The sequence below is a fragment of the Rana temporaria genome, chromosome 1, assembly GCF_905171775.1.
Source record: "Rana temporaria chromosome 1, aRanTem1.1, whole genome shotgun sequence".
Classification (NCBI taxonomy): domain Eukaryota; kingdom Metazoa; phylum Chordata; class Amphibia; order Anura; family Ranidae; genus Rana; species Rana temporaria.
Window position 1 is genome coordinate 677,377,619 of NC_053489.1, and position 18,864 is coordinate 677,396,482.

Below are 18,864 nucleotides of genomic sequence, written 5' to 3' on the forward strand. Positions count from 1 at the left end.
GTGACTATTCCAGCCATCCGCCTGCACCTGATCCATGGCCTGTTCTGACCACCCTTCTGTCTGCACCTCTGTACTTCGCCGACCGCCTGATAATCGACCCGGCCTGTCTGACCATCCAGTCTTCTCCAGTCTGCTGAATGGTTCCTGTCTGTTCCTAGTTCCAGTCCAGTCTGCTGAACGATTCCAGTCTGTAATTCCCTTTAGGCCGGGTTCACACTGGTATGACACAACAGTTGTACCAATTTGGATCCGACTTTGCTCTCTGACTTGAAGTCCGACATGCATTGGACTTCAATGAACAGTGATCTGACTTTGGTCCCCGACAATACCAGGCACTGTGTCTGGAGTCAAAATTGGAAGAAGAACAGAGGGAGCAGACAGCGGAGAAGACCGGGCATAAGAGCGAGCAAAAGAGCAGAAGACAGCGGAGGAGACCCGGCAGCTAGACAGCAGACAGAAGGAGAAGAACCGGAGAGAGCGGAGAGGAGCAGGAGAGGGGAGAAGAACCGGAGAGGACTAGAAGACATCAGCGGAGGAGACAGAAGAGCTGGAGAGAGCATGGAGAAGTGCCGGAGCGGGGAGAAGAAGTCGGAAAAGAGCACCCAACACTGCTTAATAAATTACTTTAAAAAACATTGTTTTATTTTTGTCATTTTTTTTCAGGTAAATGGGTAGGGGTACAATGTACTAAAATACTCATTCACATATGGTGGGGGGCCGGGATCTGTTAAAGGGGAACAGGGAATCATCAGAATCTGGAACAAGGAATCTGTTCCAGATTCTGATAAGCCCCCTGCCCGCAGACCCGACAATCAACAGCCAGGGTTGTCGGGAAAAGGCCCTTGTCCTCATCAACATAGGGACAAGATGCTTTGGGGTGGGGGGCGCAGGGCCCTGCTGCCCTAAAGCACACCCCCCCCCATTTTGAGGGCGTGCTGCCTGGTACGGTTTAGGAGGGGGGAAAGCGCTCGCTCGTCCCCACCCCCTTTCCTGACCTGCCGAGCTGTGTGCTCAGATAATGATCTGGTATGGATTTTGGGATGACCCCCATGTCGTTTTTTCGGCATAGGGGTTCTTCTTAAAAATAATACCAGACGAAAGGGCCTGGTATGCTCTTACAGGGGGAACCCATCACTTTTTTTTTACATTTTGTGTGGAGTTCCCCATATAGATTCATACCAGACACAGTGCCTGGTATTGTTGGGGATTGAAGTCGGATCCTTGTTCATTGAAGTCGAACACATGTCGGACTTCAAGTCACAGGGCAAAGTCGGATCCAAAGTAGTACGACCGTAGTGTTGTATCAGTGTGAACCGGCCTAAAAAAAATAATAAAACATTTAGGTGATTTGAATTTTTCTGATTACAGACAGTGAGAGGGAGGGTGGAGATGGTTGCCCATTCACATAATTATTATATAATATAATATAGGATCATAGTAATATAAACACATGGGGCCAGATTCAGAAAGGACTTACGCCGACGTATCTTCTGATACGCTGCGTAAGTCCACGGATGCGCCGTCGTATCTATGCTCCTTATTCAGCAAACAAGATACGCCTGAATTTTGGCTTGATACGACCGACGTAAGTCTCCTACGCCGTCGTATCTTGGGCGCATATTTACGCTGGCCGCAAGGGGTGCTTCCATTGATTTAGGCGTCGAATATGCAAATGACCTAGATACGCCGATTCACGAACGTACTTACGCCCGTCGCTGTAATCTACACCGTTTACCTAAGGCGTACGGCCGGCGTAAAGTTAAGCCTCATAAAGCAGGGGTAAGTCATGTTAGGGTATGGATGTCGGAACAGCCGTCGGATTTTATGTCGTTTGCGTAAGTCGTACGTGAATGGGGCTGGGCGTAGGTTACGCTCACGTCGAAGGTGTTGAGCCGTCGTATCTTAGGGAGTATATGCAACGTGATTCTGAGCATGCGCGCACATGCGCCGTTCGTTCAGCCCTTCATTTACATGGGCTTTATTTCAATACATCACGCCCACGACCTGCCTACTTTGAATTAGGTGGGCTTACGCCGGCCCATTTACGATACGCCGCCGTAACTTAGGGAGCAAGTGCTTTGTGAATACTGGCCTTGCCTCTTTATGTTACGTCGGCGTAGCGCATATAAGATGTGCTACGCCGGCACAAAGAGTCAAAATTGGAAGAAGAACAGAGGGAGCAGACAGAGGAGAAGACCAGGCATAAGAGCGAGCAAAAGAGCAGAAGACAGCGGACAGAGGGAGAAGAACCGGAGAGAGCGGAGAAGAGCCGGAGAGTGGAGAAGAACTGGAGAGGACTAGAAGACATCAGCGTAGGAAACAGACGAGCTGGAGAGAGCGTGCAGAAGTGCCGGAGCGGGGAGAAGAAGTTATTTTCCAAATTCTGATAAGCCCCCTGCCCGCAGACCCTAACAACCAACAGCCAGGGTTGATGGGAAGAGGCCCTTGTCCTCATCAACATAGGGACAAGGTGCTTTGGGGTGGGGGGCACAGGGCCCTGCTGAGCATGCGCGCACATGTGCCGTTTGTTCGGCCCTTCATTTACATGGGCTTTATTTTAATACATCACGCCCACTACCTGCCTACTTTGAATTAGGCGGGCTTACACCGGCCCATTTACGCTACGCCGCCGTAACTTAGGGAGCAAGTGCTTTGTGAATACTGGCCTTGCCTCTTTATGTTACGTCGGCGTAGCACATATGAGATGCGCTACGCCCGCACAAAGATACGCAGCTGTACGTGAATCTGGGCCTTATTATCTAACTCACTATGTGCTGGAATCCATTTTGATCAGATTTATTGTTCATCATGTACATATCATGTAGAGCTCTGACCAGAACATATACAGCCCTGTATGCATAGGAAGGTATAGATGTATAATATGGAAATATGAGTGAAACATCTTTTACACCTGTACAAAGAGATAACCCAATGACTAATTCAAAATAGTCATTTTTGTGTGTGTTTGGGGAAAGGCAACGATACCAATTAATCCATATATCTTCCAGTATTGGGTCAGTTAAGCAGCTGGAGAAGTTGACATATTGCCCATAAATATTGAAATTCATGTTTTTTATTTGTGGCCATAGAAATATGAAGCTGCAGTTAATTGGTTTATTGTCACCGTTGTATGTATTACTTAGTTTATTCCAAGATGGCGGGAAAATAAAGGTGATATAATTTATATGATAATGCATATAGGAAGCAAATTCAAAAAAGTGCTCAGTGGAAGTTCCACACACTATGACAACTTTAGCTGCTGATTCACTAATTGTCTTTATTTTTTTAATATCATTTTCAATATGTGGAGTGATTTGAAGGATGTATTCTGTGCAGATCCCATGTTGGCTCATCATCTTGCTCATTTCTTGGGATTCCTCATCACCGCTGCCATCATGTGATGATAATATTCCAACCCAATTCCACCCACAATGCTGCAGAAATTTTATAATAGTGGCATAACAGACCCGATCGCCTGGGGTCATACGGAATAAAGCTGGAAACATTTGTCCACGAGTGTCAGTGACTTGATACATGATCTGGGTAAGATGTTGGGGAACATTTTAATGGGATGTTATTATTCAAACAATAAAAAAGATGAGACATGTAATATATAAATGACACACAAAGATCTCTTTATTATAATTGTATTTTTTGTTATAATAAAAAAGTACTTGAATTTGTATCATAGAGATCTACAGTGGGGATCGAAAGTTTGGGCACCCCAGGTAAAAATTTGTATTAATGTGCATAACGAACCCAAGGAAAGATGGAAAAATCTCCAAAAGGCATCAAATTACAGATTAGACATTCTTATAATATGTAAAAAAAAAGTTAGTTTTTATTTCCATCATTTACACTTTTAAAATTACAGAAAACAAAAAAAAAAATGGCGTCTGCAAAAGTTTGGGCACCATGCAGAGTTAATATCTTGTACTGCCCCCTTTGGCAAGTATCACAGCGTGTAAACGCTTTTTGTAGCCAGCCAAGAGTCTTTCAATTCTTGTTTGAGGTATCTTTGCCCATTCTTCCTTACACAAGTCTTCCAGTTCTTTGAGATTTCTGGGCTGTCTGTCACTCACTGCTCTTTTAAGGTCTATCCATAGATTTTCAATTATGTTGAGGTCAGGAGATTGTGAAGGCCATGGCAAAACCTTCAGTTTACGCCTCTTGATGTAATCCCCCGTGGATTTTGAGGTGTGTTTAGGATCATTATCCATTTGTAGAAGCCATCCTCTCTTTAACTTCAGCTTTTTCACAGATGGCATCAAGTTACCATCCAAAATTTGCTGAAATTTTATTGAATCAATTTTTCCTTCTACTCGTGAAATGTTCCCTGTGCCACTGGCTGCAATACAACCCCAAAGCATGATTGATCCACCCCCATGCTTCACAGTTGGACAGAGGTTCTTTTTATTACATTTTGTGCCCTTTCTTCTCCAAACGTACCTTTGCTAATTTCGGCCAAAATGTTCTATTTTAACCTCATCGGTCCACAGAACTTGTTTCCAAAATGCATCAGGCTTGTCTATATGTTCATTTGCAAAGTTCAAACACTGATTTTTGTGGTGAGGACATAGAAGAGGTTTTCTTCTGATGACTCTTGCATGAAGACCATATTTGTACAAGTATCTCTTTATAGTGGAATAGTGTACCACAACTCCAGTGTCTGCCAGATCTTTCTGGAGGGATCGTGCAGTCAAACGTGGGTTTTGAATTGCTTTTCTCACAATCCACAATCCTGATACTTTTCTTGGTCTTCCAGATCTTGCTTTAACTTCCACTGTTCCTGATGACTGCCATTTCTTAATTACATTCTGAACAGAGGATATTGACATCTGAAAACGCTTTGCTATCTTCTTATAGCCTTCTCCAGCTTTGTGAGTGTCAACTATTTTCAATTTCAGTTTTCTAGACAACTGCTTAGAAGAAGCCATGGTGTTGATTGTTGGGGCAAGGTCAGATGAGTCTTTGAGATTGACATCACCTGGTCTTCCCAGACGAAGATTGAGAACAATCCATGACACACTGGCAGGTCTCAGCTTTGCAAAGGGGGCATTGCATACTATAAATTCTGCAGGGTGCCCAAACTTTTGCAGACACCATTTTTCTGTTTTCTGTAATTTTGAAAGTGTAAATGATGGAAATATAATCTAACTTTTTTTGACATATTATAAGAATGTCTAATCTGTAATTTGATGCCTTTTGGAGGTTTTTCCATCTTTCCTTGGCTTTGTTATGCACATTAACCACTTCCCGACTGCCGCATGTACATATACGTCGGCAGAATGGCACGTACAGGCACATGGGCGTACCTGTACGTCCCTGCCTAGACGTGGGTCGGGGGTCCGATCGAGACCCCCCCCCCCCCCCTACACGCGGCGGTCGGGTTCCCTCGGGGAGCGATCCGGGACGACGGCGCGGCTATTTGTTTATAGCCGCTCCGTCGCGATCGCTCCCCGGAGCTGAAGAACGGGGAGAGCCGTATGTAAACACGGCTTCCCCGTGCTTTACTATGGCGCTGCATCGATCGAGTGATCCCCTTTATAGGGGAGACTCGATCGATGACGTCATTCCTACAGCCACACCCCCCTACAGTTGTAAACACACAGTGTACACTAAATCCTATAGCGCCACCTGTGGTTAACTCCCAAACTGCAACTGTCATTTTCACAATAAAGAATGCAATTTAAATGCATTTTTTGCTGTGAAAATGACAATGGTCCCAAAAATGTGTCAAAATTGTCCGAAGTGTCCGCCATAATGTCGCAGTCATGAAAAAAATCGCTGATCGCCGCCATTAGTAGTAAAAAAAAAAAAATTAATAAAAATGCAATAAAACTATCCCCTATTTTGTAAACGCTATAAATTTTGCGCAAACCAATCGATAAACGCTTATTGCGATTTTTTTTACCAAAAATAGGTAGAAGAATACGTATCGGCCTAAACTGAGGAAAACATTTTTTTTATATATGTTTTTGGGGGATATTTATTATAGCAAAAAGTAAAAAATATTGAATTTTTTTCAAAATTTTCGCTCTATTTTTGTTTATAGCGCAAAAAATAAAAACCGCCGAGGTGATCAAATACCACCAAAAGAAAGCTCTATTTGTGGGGAAAAAAGGACGCCAATTTTGTTTGGGAACCACGTCGCACGACCGCGCAATTGTCTGTTAAAGCGACACAGTCCCGAACTGTAAAAACCCCTTGGGTCTTTAGCCAGCATATTGGTCCGGGGCTTAAGTGGTTAATACAAGTTTTTACCTGGGGTGCCCAAACTTTCGATCCCCACTGTAAGTATAAGACAACACACAATGCCTACTTACCTTCTCCATCCTCACATCCAGCTCTTAATTCACCTACAACAACTGCTCACACTGGGGCTGCTGTAAAACAATAAGACCACCCTGATATATACTGTATTTAATTGGGTTAACATAGAACATACAACACCTCCAATCCATATGTAGTGCCTGGCTCCTTTTATAGCAGGTGTTGCTGTAAATTTAGAGGGGGTCGGAAAGTTAGTTTCCTCTGACCATGTTATTTGGCTAAATTTAAGGGCCTCTGTTCCAGCTCTGGCTGTACTGTGTGCCTATGCTTGTTGTCTGGGGACTCTCACCCCCCCCCAGACAACAGGTGGCAGCAGTGAAGTCAGGGTCGTGTGGATGCTTCTCTCTGGCAGCCAATCAGGAGGGTTGATCACCTCACTGTGCATGCTGGGGAGAGCTATTTCGGGGGCAGGTGCCATTGGTTTTGCGTCGTCGTTCCCGCCGCCATCGGCATGGGCAGTCGTCTCACCACCCACGTGTGTGGCCCTCCTGGCTGGGGTGTGTGTTAGAGGGTTCCTGGTTCTGGGACCACGTTGGTCTGGAGCAACTAATCTACCTGTGGGCCAGGTGGGTAGACCGTGTCTGCAATTTACAAGTTGTCCTGGGCTGTTTGTCCCATGGGAGGAAGCCGACCGATGAGGAACCTGTCCGGAGAAATACCGAGCACGAGGGCTGGTGTCCCAGGAGAGGCCTGTTGCTTCATCGAAGGACACATCATTCTGAGAGGCTGAATGATGGTTGCCTATCAGTCCTGAAATCACTAAAGCTGCTTGAAGGAGATCCGGGTGCTAAATCCAGTTTGAGAAGGATTTCGGACCAAGATTATCTCCACTCTTTGGGAAGGTCTGTGGCAGGGACTTTGCTAAGGCTCCATGTGACACTCTGGCTGCTAGGCTGGTGAGAGAGGCCTATCCAGGTGCACTGTACCCACTCTGGCTAGAGTGGTGAAGAAAGTTGTCGTTGGAAGCAGGACTGTTTCCAGAAACCAGTTAACCCTGAATCCGCCATCTTCCATTTCTTCTACCCCTTCACCTATTACTACTTTTATCATCTTACCCCGTTGGGTAATTGTGATACATTTGCCTATATGTCTCAGTTTACTGCTCCCTGCTAGCCAGGTTATTGATGTGCTAATGTCCCCTCACTATTTTTAAAGGTTAATTGATCTATTGTGTTGTGTGAAGGAGAGCTGGGTTTAAGTGGCTTGTGTTAATTATTCTGATTGCTTCATTGTGGTAATTATCTCGCTATATGCGGGGTCGAGCGGTCTGGTTGATGTATTCAGTACAGCTAGTGCTCAGCGTCATTGATGTCATTGTCTAAAGAAAATGTGTTTCAGCATCGGCCCCGTCGTGTCTACCTACTCATCTGTATGGAAGCCCCAGTGTGAGGGGGGCGGAGATTTGTCATTGTAACAGTTTTGGAAATGACATATAAGCTGTGTGTTATAACATTAAAGTCTGTGTTGTTCAAGCAGTAAGCTGGTCTCATGTGTGGCTTTCTGGGCGATTCCAGGGATATCCCTCCTCGTGGAATATTGGGGTGATTTTCGTTATGGGAAGAAGGGAACGTTGACGGGGATATCATACCGATACCGTCACAATTGGTTGGTAGCAGTGGGATTTTTCCCTTCTATTCCCCTTCACACCCGGATTCCAAGCAGACACTGGAAGAACTACTGGAAGTTCGTGGAAGGATTGCTAGCAACAAAACCAAGCGGGTCATCATAGCAGAATCAATGGAGCTAGACCAGGAGGACGGGATTGCAGCAACGCCAGCAGTACAAGAGATGGAGACACCAGTGATTCAGGAGGAGGAATCGCCAGCCAACAAGCTAATGAGAGAGAAGCTAGCGTGGTTCGGCCAGAACCCAACGCCAGATGTGGTACTGAAAGTGATGGACCTGTTAGCGAAGGAGGCTAAAGAAATAAGAGACGCGGAGCTACAGAAGGATAAACAAATAAGGGACGCAGAACTACAGTTAAAACTGGCAGCAGTCCAACAAGCAGCCGCACATTCTCCAAACAGTGAGTACAGCACAGCAGACGCAAGGAAGATTCCGTTTAGCGCTTTTAAAGCTTTTGATGAAAAGGACTGTGAGATTGATAACTTCCTGGCGGATTTTGAGTGACAATGTAACCTGCACCGAATAGCTAGAGGAGAGTGGGTTGCAATTTTGTCAGGCAAACTGTCAGGCAAAGCTTCTGATGCTTTCCGGACCGTGCCAGATCAGGATATTCATAGCTACGCCCGGGTTAAAGAAGTGCTCCTGGCTCGTTATGCAGTAACCCCAGAGTCCCACCGACAGAAGTTCAGGGACTCACGCAAAACCACGAAAGACTCTTATGCGGAATGGGCATGCCAATTGTCCCGGTCGGCCTCTAACTGGGCTAACAGCAGCCAGGCCACCACCGCAGAGGACATTTTGCAACTAATGCTCCTGGAGCAATTTTACAATCACATCCAGACGGACGTCAAAGATTGGGTGAGAGATCGCAGGCCCATGACTCTACCAGAGGCCGCGAAGTTGGCGGATGAATATGCAGATACTCGCAAGACGAACCAGGTCACACCACAGGAACAACCTCCACCACAAACGGTGCCCTCACACCCACCAACCGCTAGATACCAACCTCCTAACAGACCGGTGACATCTAGCCCTCGCTATCATCGCCAGGAGGGCAACGAACAACGCTGCTTCCGGTGCAAACAGCTGGGTCACTTCAAGCAGAATTGCCCCATGAATGACAACACCAGGTCAAATTGGTCTCAACCTGGGTACCGCCCACCAGCAGCAGCCCATTGTGTAGACTCGGCTTGGGATCCCCAGGAGCTGGGTCAGGAAGAACCATTGGGCACCCCTTACGAAGCCCTCATGGTACAATCTGTTATTACGGACAACAGGGAACACCATTGTCAGCTGGTCATGGGCGACAGCCCTGAGCCGGAGGGGCCCTGGAGGGAGCTGGGCAGAAAGAGGCACCGCCGGCCACCCTTCAAGAAGAAGAGGTCCTGGAAGCCGTATAACAAGCTGACCTGGGAGGAGAAGAAGCGACTGGAGGAGAGGGAGTCGCAGCGGGCGTCCCAGATGCGTGCCGAGATGTTCGCCAAGGGCCCACCGGTGGCCCCTTACACCACCACCCAGTTCCTGATGATGAAGGACCGCGTGGAGAGCCTGCAGGACATGAGCAAGCAGGAGCTGATCCGTGAGTACATAGAGCTGGAGGAGTGCATAAGCCGCATGGAGGAGGAGAACAACCACCTGAGGTCACAGCAGCATGAACTGGAGATGGAGCTGGAGAAGCTCCAAGAGGAGAACCGGCGGCTGCGGAGGGAGCAGGGGGTGGCTGACCTTATGGGGCTCTGATTCCCCTCCCCCCCCGGACTCTGAGCACCAGTGCTACAGCATTTCAACAAATATAACTTTTTCTTTTTATGAATCTCCTGGGATTGTCACTTCAGAGCCATAACCTGCCCCCTCCCATAGCGGGACACCTAGACGGCGGCGCACAGACCCATTCGCTGTCTTCACACTGACTTCTGGTGACTTTGCAGATCGCACAAAGACTTGGGGACTGACCGGCGTGTGATCTGACGACCCGGTGACATACCTGAGTCTGAAGCAGTTGCCAAGGGAGGTCAGTCATGCCAAACGGAGTTAACCTCTGACTAATAGCTCTGAACCCGTCAACCCTACTGGACCAGGGAAGGTCCAACCGGGTTTGCCGGAGCAGGGAGCAAAAGGGGGGCCATTGTGATACATTTGCCTATATGTCTCAGTTTACTGCTCCCTGCTAGCCAGGTTATTGATGTGCTAATGTCCCCTCACTATTTTTAAAGGTTAATTGATCTATTGTGTTGTGTGAAGGAGAGCTGGGTTTAAGTGGCTTGTGTTAATTATTCTGATTGCTTCATTGTGGTAATTATCTCGCTATATGCGGGGTCGAGCGGTCTGGTTGATGTATTCAGTACAGCTAGTGCTCAGCGTCATTGATGTCATTGTCTAAAGAAAATGTGTTTCAGCATCGGCCCCGTCGTGTCTACCTACTCATCTGTATGGAAGCCCCAGTGTGAGGGGGGCGGAGATTTGTCATTGTAACAGTTTTGGAAATGACATATAAGCTGTGTGTTATAACATTAAAGTCTGTGTTGTTCAAGCAGTAAGCTGGTCTCATGTGTGGCTTTCTGGGCGATTCCAGGGATATCCCTCCTCGTGGAATATTGGGGTGATTTTCGTTATGGGAAGAAGGGAACGTTGACGGGGATATCATACCGATACCGTCACAGTAATAAAGCACAGAAAAGACATTGACAGTGAGGACATTAACTTTATTACAGCTCTCATCCAGTACCCTAGACAGGAGGGAGAAAGAGGTAACGTGCCACCCAAATCAAACCAGCAGCTCCTTTGGGGGTAGTCCTACACATACATCTACCAGCTCAATGCAATGTCCATATAATCCTCCTCAATTGAATAAAATGATCCTGCAGCTCTCTTAGATACAGCACAAGGAATGCATGTAGGCCATATAACAAAAGCAAAAGAGATGAAGATCATGCATGTAGTGCAATAAAAGAGTTTATTAGTAATAAAATCATAAGCTATGTATGTACCAGGTAGGGGGGTGATTTGTATACAGACTGTATGTCTAGGAGGGGAGGCAAACATCGGGACCAGTAGTGTTGCTGGATCTTGGCACAGTCCTCCTCCTCCACCTCCTGCTGTCAGACCAGGCAAATTATGCCACATGCCAGTGTCTCGTCTGTCAGGACTCCCTCCACTTACTCCCTCCTACCTACAAAACCAGATGGTTAGTTTACTGCTCTCTTTCTGGTGTCCTAGGCAACTTGTTTTTAGGGTGGACCCCCCTTTGTCAAGCCTATCTGTATCAAGGACAGAAAAATGCTTATAGGTTAAGTTCAGCTTTTACAGAAAAATTTGCAGACAAGGGTCCATGAATGTTGGGAGGCTGACTGACACTGTCACACTTACCAAAGCCAGCACAGGTCCCCCTCCAACACGGAGAGGAGAGAAGGCTTGATTTGCCCCTCCCCTCCTGCCACTATCCATCTGTGTTTGCCCATGTGTTGGCTGGAAATTTGAAGCCCGGCAGCCGGAAGATACATAGATGAAAGGTGCTGAATGATGCCAGCCCAAGCCTCCATCCTCAGTCGGGTGAGTGAGCTCACTATCCATCCACTGTGACTGAAGTCCCCCCCCTCCCTTGTGTCTCCCGCCTCTGAGTGAGTACACTGTTTTGGTGTCTCTTTGGCAGACTTTGGATGGAAATAACAGGTGCAGAAAATTTGCACCACAGTGAGCAAGCCTTATGTGAAGTAACTAATTTTTTTTTTTTTATAAAGTCTGGTTTCTCTTTTGCAGACATTGAAAGGAAATAACAGGTGCAGAAAATTTGGACTTTGGATGTTGGTGGTGCCTTCACACCATAACCCTATAAAGGTACTCTTGAGAAAGAAAGAATTGGCCTTGCTATAAAAATTGAAATGTGATGCCCCAGTCACACAGTTGCAGAAAAATTGATTTTTGGGTGTTGGTGGTGCCTTCACCTCATAACCTTCTATAGGTACTCTTGATGAAAACAGGAATGGGCCTTGTTGTAAGAAATAAAAATTTGATGCCCCTGTCACACAGTTGCATACAAATTGGTCTTTGGGTGTTAATGGAGCCTTCACACCGTAAACCTAAAAAGGTACTCTTGATGAAAGCAAGAATTGGCCTTGCTGTAAAAAAAAAAAAATGTGATGCCCCGGCAACGCAGTTGTGGTAAAACTGGTCTTTGGTTTTGGTGGTTACCCCATAAACCTATGCAGGTATTCTTGATGATAGCAAGAATTGGCCTTGCTGTAAAAAAAAAAAAAAAAAATGATTCCCCTGTCGCACAGTTGTGGAAAAATTGGTCTTTGGGTGTTGGTGGTGCCTTCACCCCGTAACCTTTTTGGCCCTGTACACACGACCGGTTCATCCGATGAGAATGGTCTGACGGACCGTTTTCATCGGTCCACCGCTGAAGTGGCCTGATGGTCTGATGTGTGTACACACCATCAGTTCAAAAACCGATCGGGTCAGAACGCGGTGACGTAAAACACATGACGTGCTGAAAAAAACGAAGTTCAATGCTTCCAAGCATGCGTCGACTTGATTCTGAGCATGCACGGGTTTTGAACCGATGCTTTTGTGTACTAACCATCGGTTTGTCCCAATCGGTCAGCGGTCCATCGGTTCGATTTTAAAGCAAGTTTTAAAATTTTGGTCCGAAGGACAAAAGACCGATGGCCCGTACACACGGTCGGTTTGGACCGATGAAACTGAACCTCGGTCCATTCTCATCGGTTTTGACCGGTCGTGTGTACGTGGCCTTAGAGGTACTCTTGATGAAAGCAAGAATTGCCCTTGCTGTAAAAAAAAAAAAAAATGTATGTTCCTGTCACACAGTTGCAGACAAATTGGTCTTTGGGTGTTGGTGAAGCCTTCACAACATAAGACTATAAAGGTACTCTTGATGAAAGCAAGAATTGGCCTGGCTGTAAAAAAAAAAAAAAAATACTTTGATGCACCTGTCAAACAGGTGCTGAAAAAAATTGCCCTAATTGTGCCCATGAAACCTATACCAAAACATTTCTTCAAGATACAATCAACACCCACAATACTAGGCAGCCTAGACAGTCTTGCAGAGATCTGAGAGCCCCATGAAAATCAGCGACATTGGCATCAGGGGCTTTATAGCTGCTGCTAATCCAGGACTGATTCATTTTGGCAAATGTCAGCCAGTCAATAGAGTCTGTGGACAGAATTGCTCTTTTATCTGCCAAAAAAACTCTGGCAGCACTGAATGCCCATTCGGAAAGCACCCTGAATGCAGGGCAGTGCAGCAGCTCAATTGCATACTGGGCAAGTTTTGGCCAGTGGTCTATTCTCATGACCCAGAAACCCAGTGGATCCTCTACTGAAAAGCTCTCCATGTCTGTTTTCGCCCCTAGATATTCTCCCACCATATGACGCAGATGCTGCTGATGGGATCTTGAAGCTGACAGCCCTGGGCACCAAGGACAATTTTTTTAAAAAATAAATCACTGAGGTGGCTCTCTTCTCCACAGCTCCTCCTTTGACTCACAGAAGCCTCAAAACTAGAATGTCAATGAGACTGTAACCTACCAGAGTCTGAAAAAGGTATTACATCCTCTTTAAGGTGTCCTCAAGATATTTCATCCTGTTCTCCATCCCTCTCTGAGGAATTTCCTCTTGTAACAGTGGTCAAGGAGGGTTGCCAACTAATAATGATCCTTCTCCTTGCTGAAACAAACTATTGGGTCTTTTCACAGGCTTTGAAGAATAAGGGAGCCTGTGCACCGCAATATTGCAGAGGCATGAGAATCAGAGTCCTTGGGGTCACTGAGGATTAAGCCCTGTACACACGGGCCAGAATCTTGTCAGGGAAAAAAAACATTGTTTTTCCTGCCGAGATTCTTGGCAAGAATCTCTTGCCGCCCGAGTGTACAGACACTTCTTTCAAAAGAACCACGGTTCTTTTGAAAGGCATGAACGCGGTGAAGTCATCGCCTACGACGAGCATGCGCTTGTCGCCGCCATCTTGCTGCACCCTGCCTATGCCTAGGGAGCTTCCGCGCATGCGTCAAAGTCATTTCGAGCATGCACGGGTCTTCACGGCAACAGGTAAGTATACACACTCTTGGGTTTCTTGGCAGGAAAACACTGCCGAGAATCACAACGAGAAAAAAGAGAGCAGGTTCTCTATTTTTCTCATCCAGATTTTAGGCAGTTTTCTTGACGAGAAACCTTAATGCCTCGTACACACGCTCAGTATACTCGGCAAGAAAGCTCTGCCAGCAGTTTTCTTGCTGGTTCTTGCCGAGAAAACCGAGCGTGCGTACGAGACTTTACAGTATCAGGAACTGCCTCCTAAAAAAATGATTAGGTAGGTTTATTTGGCAGAATAAAAAACCCTGCATAAGTATGGCAATATTATCAAGAGATAAAGCACATGGAGGTTTGGGGGTACCGGACATTAACACATATTACAAGGCAATTCATATGGCACGGGTAAAATAAAGAGAAAAGGTGGGTTAAATTGGAAAGTAGTTTGAATAAGGCAATATTAGGGAAAGAGATTTGGATCCCGACACATTTTAGACACTTAAACGAGCACACACACATGATCACACTGGCCTAGATTCAAGTAGCAATTGCGCCTGTGTAACCATAGGTTATACAGCGCAATTGCTTACTTGCCCCAGCGTTACGAATGCTCCTGATTCAGGAACATCGTAACGCCGACTGCAGCCTAAAATCTGCGTGGCATAAGGCTCTTATGCCACGCATATCTAGGCTGCATTCTTGCGATGACCGCTAGGGGGCGTTCCCATTGTGGTCAGCGTATAGTATGCAAATTGCATACTAACACCGATTCACAATGTTGCGCGAGCCCTGCGTACGCAATTTACGTCGTTTCCGTACGGCGTGTTTAGCGTAAGGCTGCCCCTTCTAATAGCAGGGGCAGCCAATGCTAAAGTATACCCGTCGTTCCCGCGTCGCAACGTTCGAATTTTACATAATTTGCGTAAGTGATTCGTGAATGGCGCTGGACGCCATTCACGTTCACTTTGAAGCAAATGACGTCCTTGCGACATCATTTGCCGCAATGCACGTCGGGAAAGTTTCCCGATGGAGCATGCGCTCTGCGCTCGGCGCGGGAGCGCGCCTAATTTAAATGATTCCCGCCCCCTACGGGATCATTTACATTAGGTGCTCTTACGCAGGGCAAGTTTACACAGCGCACACGCAATTTACGGAGCTACTGCTCCGTGAATGGCGGGTAGCGCAGTAAATTTGCGGGGGCGCAGGGCAAAAACGCTGCCCTGCGCCTCCGTAAATAAGGGGCAAATCTACCTGAATCCGGGCCACTGACATTAATGTCAATTTGGGATACGGTACACAAAAAGGAAAAATGGGGATATAATTCCCCACTAATCCCACTAAACGACACAAATTAGTTTGCACCAGGGAAAGCAAGTTTGTTTGGTAACTGGATAAAAAATAAAGATGCACAATTAAAGGACATTTTAAAAGACGGTAAAATATGCACTTATGAGGAATTGAAAATAAAAAAAAGAACTATTTGATTTAAACAGGTGGCGGTATGCACAGCTGAAACAATTTGTTGAATCCCTCCCATATCCGATTAGGCCGGAGGGTAATATACTCCCACTAGAGCGCTTGTGCTCAGCGCCAAACAGAAAGGGTGTGTGTGAAGAAAATAGACTTTATTCAGAATTTTCTCATAGTTTGGTGTTTTTTCAAGAACCCCTGTGCCGATCTGGGTGAAATCTGGATATGTTGGTCCCCAAGATCGGGGCTATCAGGGGATATGTAATTGTAGGTATACCTTGTGTGGAAGGGGGTGTTCCAACTTTTGGGAAAACTGTGTGCTCTCTGCCTGGAGATAATTGGTTTATTCCTTAACTGATCTCAATATCTCCCAGGCAGAGAGAGGGCGGGTGTGGGGTACTCCTGTTTCAGCTTCACCAATGACTCTTGTGTCTAAAGTCATCCTATGTCCACTAGGGGCATATGATGACTGAGAAATTATATCTTGGATTACAGGAGATGGGACAGTAATGATAATTCACATGTATTCCAGGATATCTTGAAATATTACAGGTTGTTGATTCTAAACCCAACCGGTCAATAGAAAGAGTGATTCATTCAATGTGGGAACACAGACTGTTAAGGTGTTTAATGTTGTCTGCTACTGTCATATAAATTAACCTTAGTCTGGCTCTCAAGAACCTTTCATTGTGTGATGCTAATTGACACTGTATTGTGTGAATTTCTATTGATGATAAATGTGTATTGTATAGCAGGTGAGAAGAGCTTATCTCGGAGTCACCTTGTCTGGGTAAATGATTAGTAATTAGCTCATGTAGATTATCTCGGAGACAGTGGGCTGGATTCACAAAGAGATACGACGGTGTATCTCGAGATGCGCCGGCGTACATGTAAATGTGCGCCGTCGTATCTATGCGCCGTTCCGACGGAAGCAGATACGCGGGAAAATTGGCTTCATCCGTCCGACGTAACTGTCTTCCGCCGGCGGAACTTAGGCGCATATTTAGGCTGGGCGCATCTTTCGTTCGCATTGATTTTCTATTGAATTATGCAAATGAGGGAGATATGCCGATTCACATGCGTACGTTTGTCCGGCGCAGGCTACGCGCGGTGCGCGTAAGCTGTACGCCCGGCCTAAAGTTACCCCTCATAAAAGCAGGGGTAACTTTGCACCAGACTTGCACAGGTCAGCTGGAGAGCAGCAACAGCAGCAGCGTGACCGACGACCTGAGCAACAACACTTGCAGGACAACACATCTGAGTGCCAACATGCCAGGGGCAGCCGTGGTCATAGCACTACTGCGTCTACGGGCACGTAGGAGGAGGAGGAGGGCACAGGAGAGGATATACCGAAAGCGCATAACCCTCTTTGCCATGGGGGAATCTGAGGTGTATCGCTTGTTCAGATTTGACACTGATGCCATCCTGGAAATAGTCAGAACCCTGCAGGATGACCTCACCAGCAAGACACATCGTGCACATGCAGTGCAGCCACTGATCAAGGTCCTGGCAACACTGCATTTCCTGGCCAGTGGATCTTTTCAAAGAACAAGTGGAAATGTGGCTGGGATGTCACAATCCACCATGAGCAGATGTGTGCACCAGGTTGTCCCCGCAATCCTCAGACGCATGTCCCACCACATCTTCAGACCCACCTAGGAGGTCCAGCGGAATAAGGCAAGGGCAGATTTCTACAAAATTGCCAGATTCCCACGCACCATCGGGGCCATTGATTGCACACATGTGGCACTACAGCCCCCCCTGTGATGCAGAGCACATGTACCGCAATCGGAAGCACTGGCATTCCATCAATGTACAGGTGATAGTTGATGCCCAAGGCCTCATATGGCACGTCCGTGCCAAACACCCAGGATCCAGCCATGACAGCTTCATATACCGTCAATGCAGCATCCCAACAGAATTTGAACAGAACGTGTATGGGGACAGCTGGCTGGTTGGTGAGTGACATGGGTGTCAGGTATGACTGTCCCCCCCATGATGCAGACATCACGAGGGGCACATGCATGACTAACATCCTCCTGTCTTTTCCCTTCCAGGTGACTCTGCATATGCACTTGGACCCCATCTCATGACTCCATTCCGGAATCCGGAAACCCCAGGAGAGAGAAGATACAATGAAGCTCACGCACGTACCCGTGCAGTGGTGGAGCGCACCTTTGGCCTCCTGAAGTCCCGTTTTCGATGCCTGGATAAGTCTGGGGGTACCCTGTTGTATTCCCCAAACTTTGTGTGCCAGATCATCGGTGCATGTTGCATTCTGCACAACTTCTCCATGAGAAGGGGCCTGCAGATTGACCTACTTCATGACCTGACCCCCGAACCAGACAATCCCCCCTGCCCGAGGCTACCCCATCTGCTGAGAGAAGAGCAGTCAGGAGATGCCTCGTGGTAGGCTTATTTTCACGTTAAACACACACATTAAACATGGCACAATGAGAATGCATGCACACCACTGTGGTCCCTAGCACACACCCCCCACAACCCCATTCAATTGGATTAGACCGAAGTACGCCGCACGGTACTAGGGAGCAGCAACGCCACGTCAAGGCTCCAATTATGTTGCTGTATATTATTTTCCCCCCAAAAAATTATATCGAGTATAATAATAAAAAAATTACAACTCATATCGAGTATAATAATAAAAAAATTACAACTCATATCGAGTATAATAATAAAAAAAAAAAACTCATATTGAGTATAATAATAAAAAAATAAAAACTAATATCGAGTATAATAAAAAAACAATAATACTCATATCGAGTCTAAAAAGAAAATAATATAACTGGCACTCATCTGGCCTGACGTGGACTACGCCTAGTGCCAAGGCTCCTGACCCTCTGTTGCCTGGGGGCAGCCGCGGGTGGGGGGGGGTGGGTCATTGGGAGGAGGATCACCCCCCGGTCTCTCCCTGGCTGCCTGGATTCCCTCCAAAGCCACGGCTATGCGTGTGAGGACCGCATTTGTTTGAGTCCCCACCGCCTCAATGGCTGCTGTATTGGCCTGTATGGCCACTGCCAGGCTCCTCACCTCTGCCACAAGGCCTGTATTTGTGGCCTCCAGTTCACTCACACAGGTCACTAGTGCACTGCTGTTGACACTGACCTCCTGTGCACTTTCTGTCATGGCGGCAGTGTAAGCAGCCTGGGTCTGCTGCAAGGAGGCCAGGCTGGCTGCCACCCGGTGCATATCAGACGCCACAGAACCAACATGGTGGGTCTGCCTGGCCTGGTCCCTTGACAAAGAGGCTTCTAGGGTCTCTGGATCACCCCTCGTCTTCCTAGTAGCCTTCCTGGGTGCAGGTGTGGCTTGGGGCCGACTATATAGGGATGCCCTTGAGGGTACTTCCCTTATGGAGGAGGAGGAGGG

At 46.8% G+C, this 18,864-nt stretch overlaps 1 protein-coding gene across 1 annotated transcript in view; it reads right to left on the bottom strand.

Annotated features, from left to right (window-relative positions):
* Positions 1 to 18,621, bottom strand: part of LOC120945079 (vomeronasal type-2 receptor 26-like) — a 29,342-nt gene extending 10,721 nt beyond the window's left edge. The window contains exon 1 of the mRNA XM_040358944.1: positions 18,526 to 18,621. Coding sequence (XP_040214878.1) covers positions 18,526 to 18,621 — 96 coding nt within the window. The remainder of the gene's footprint in view (positions 1 to 18,525) is intronic.
* Positions 18,622 to 18,864: the final 243 nt, after the last annotated feature.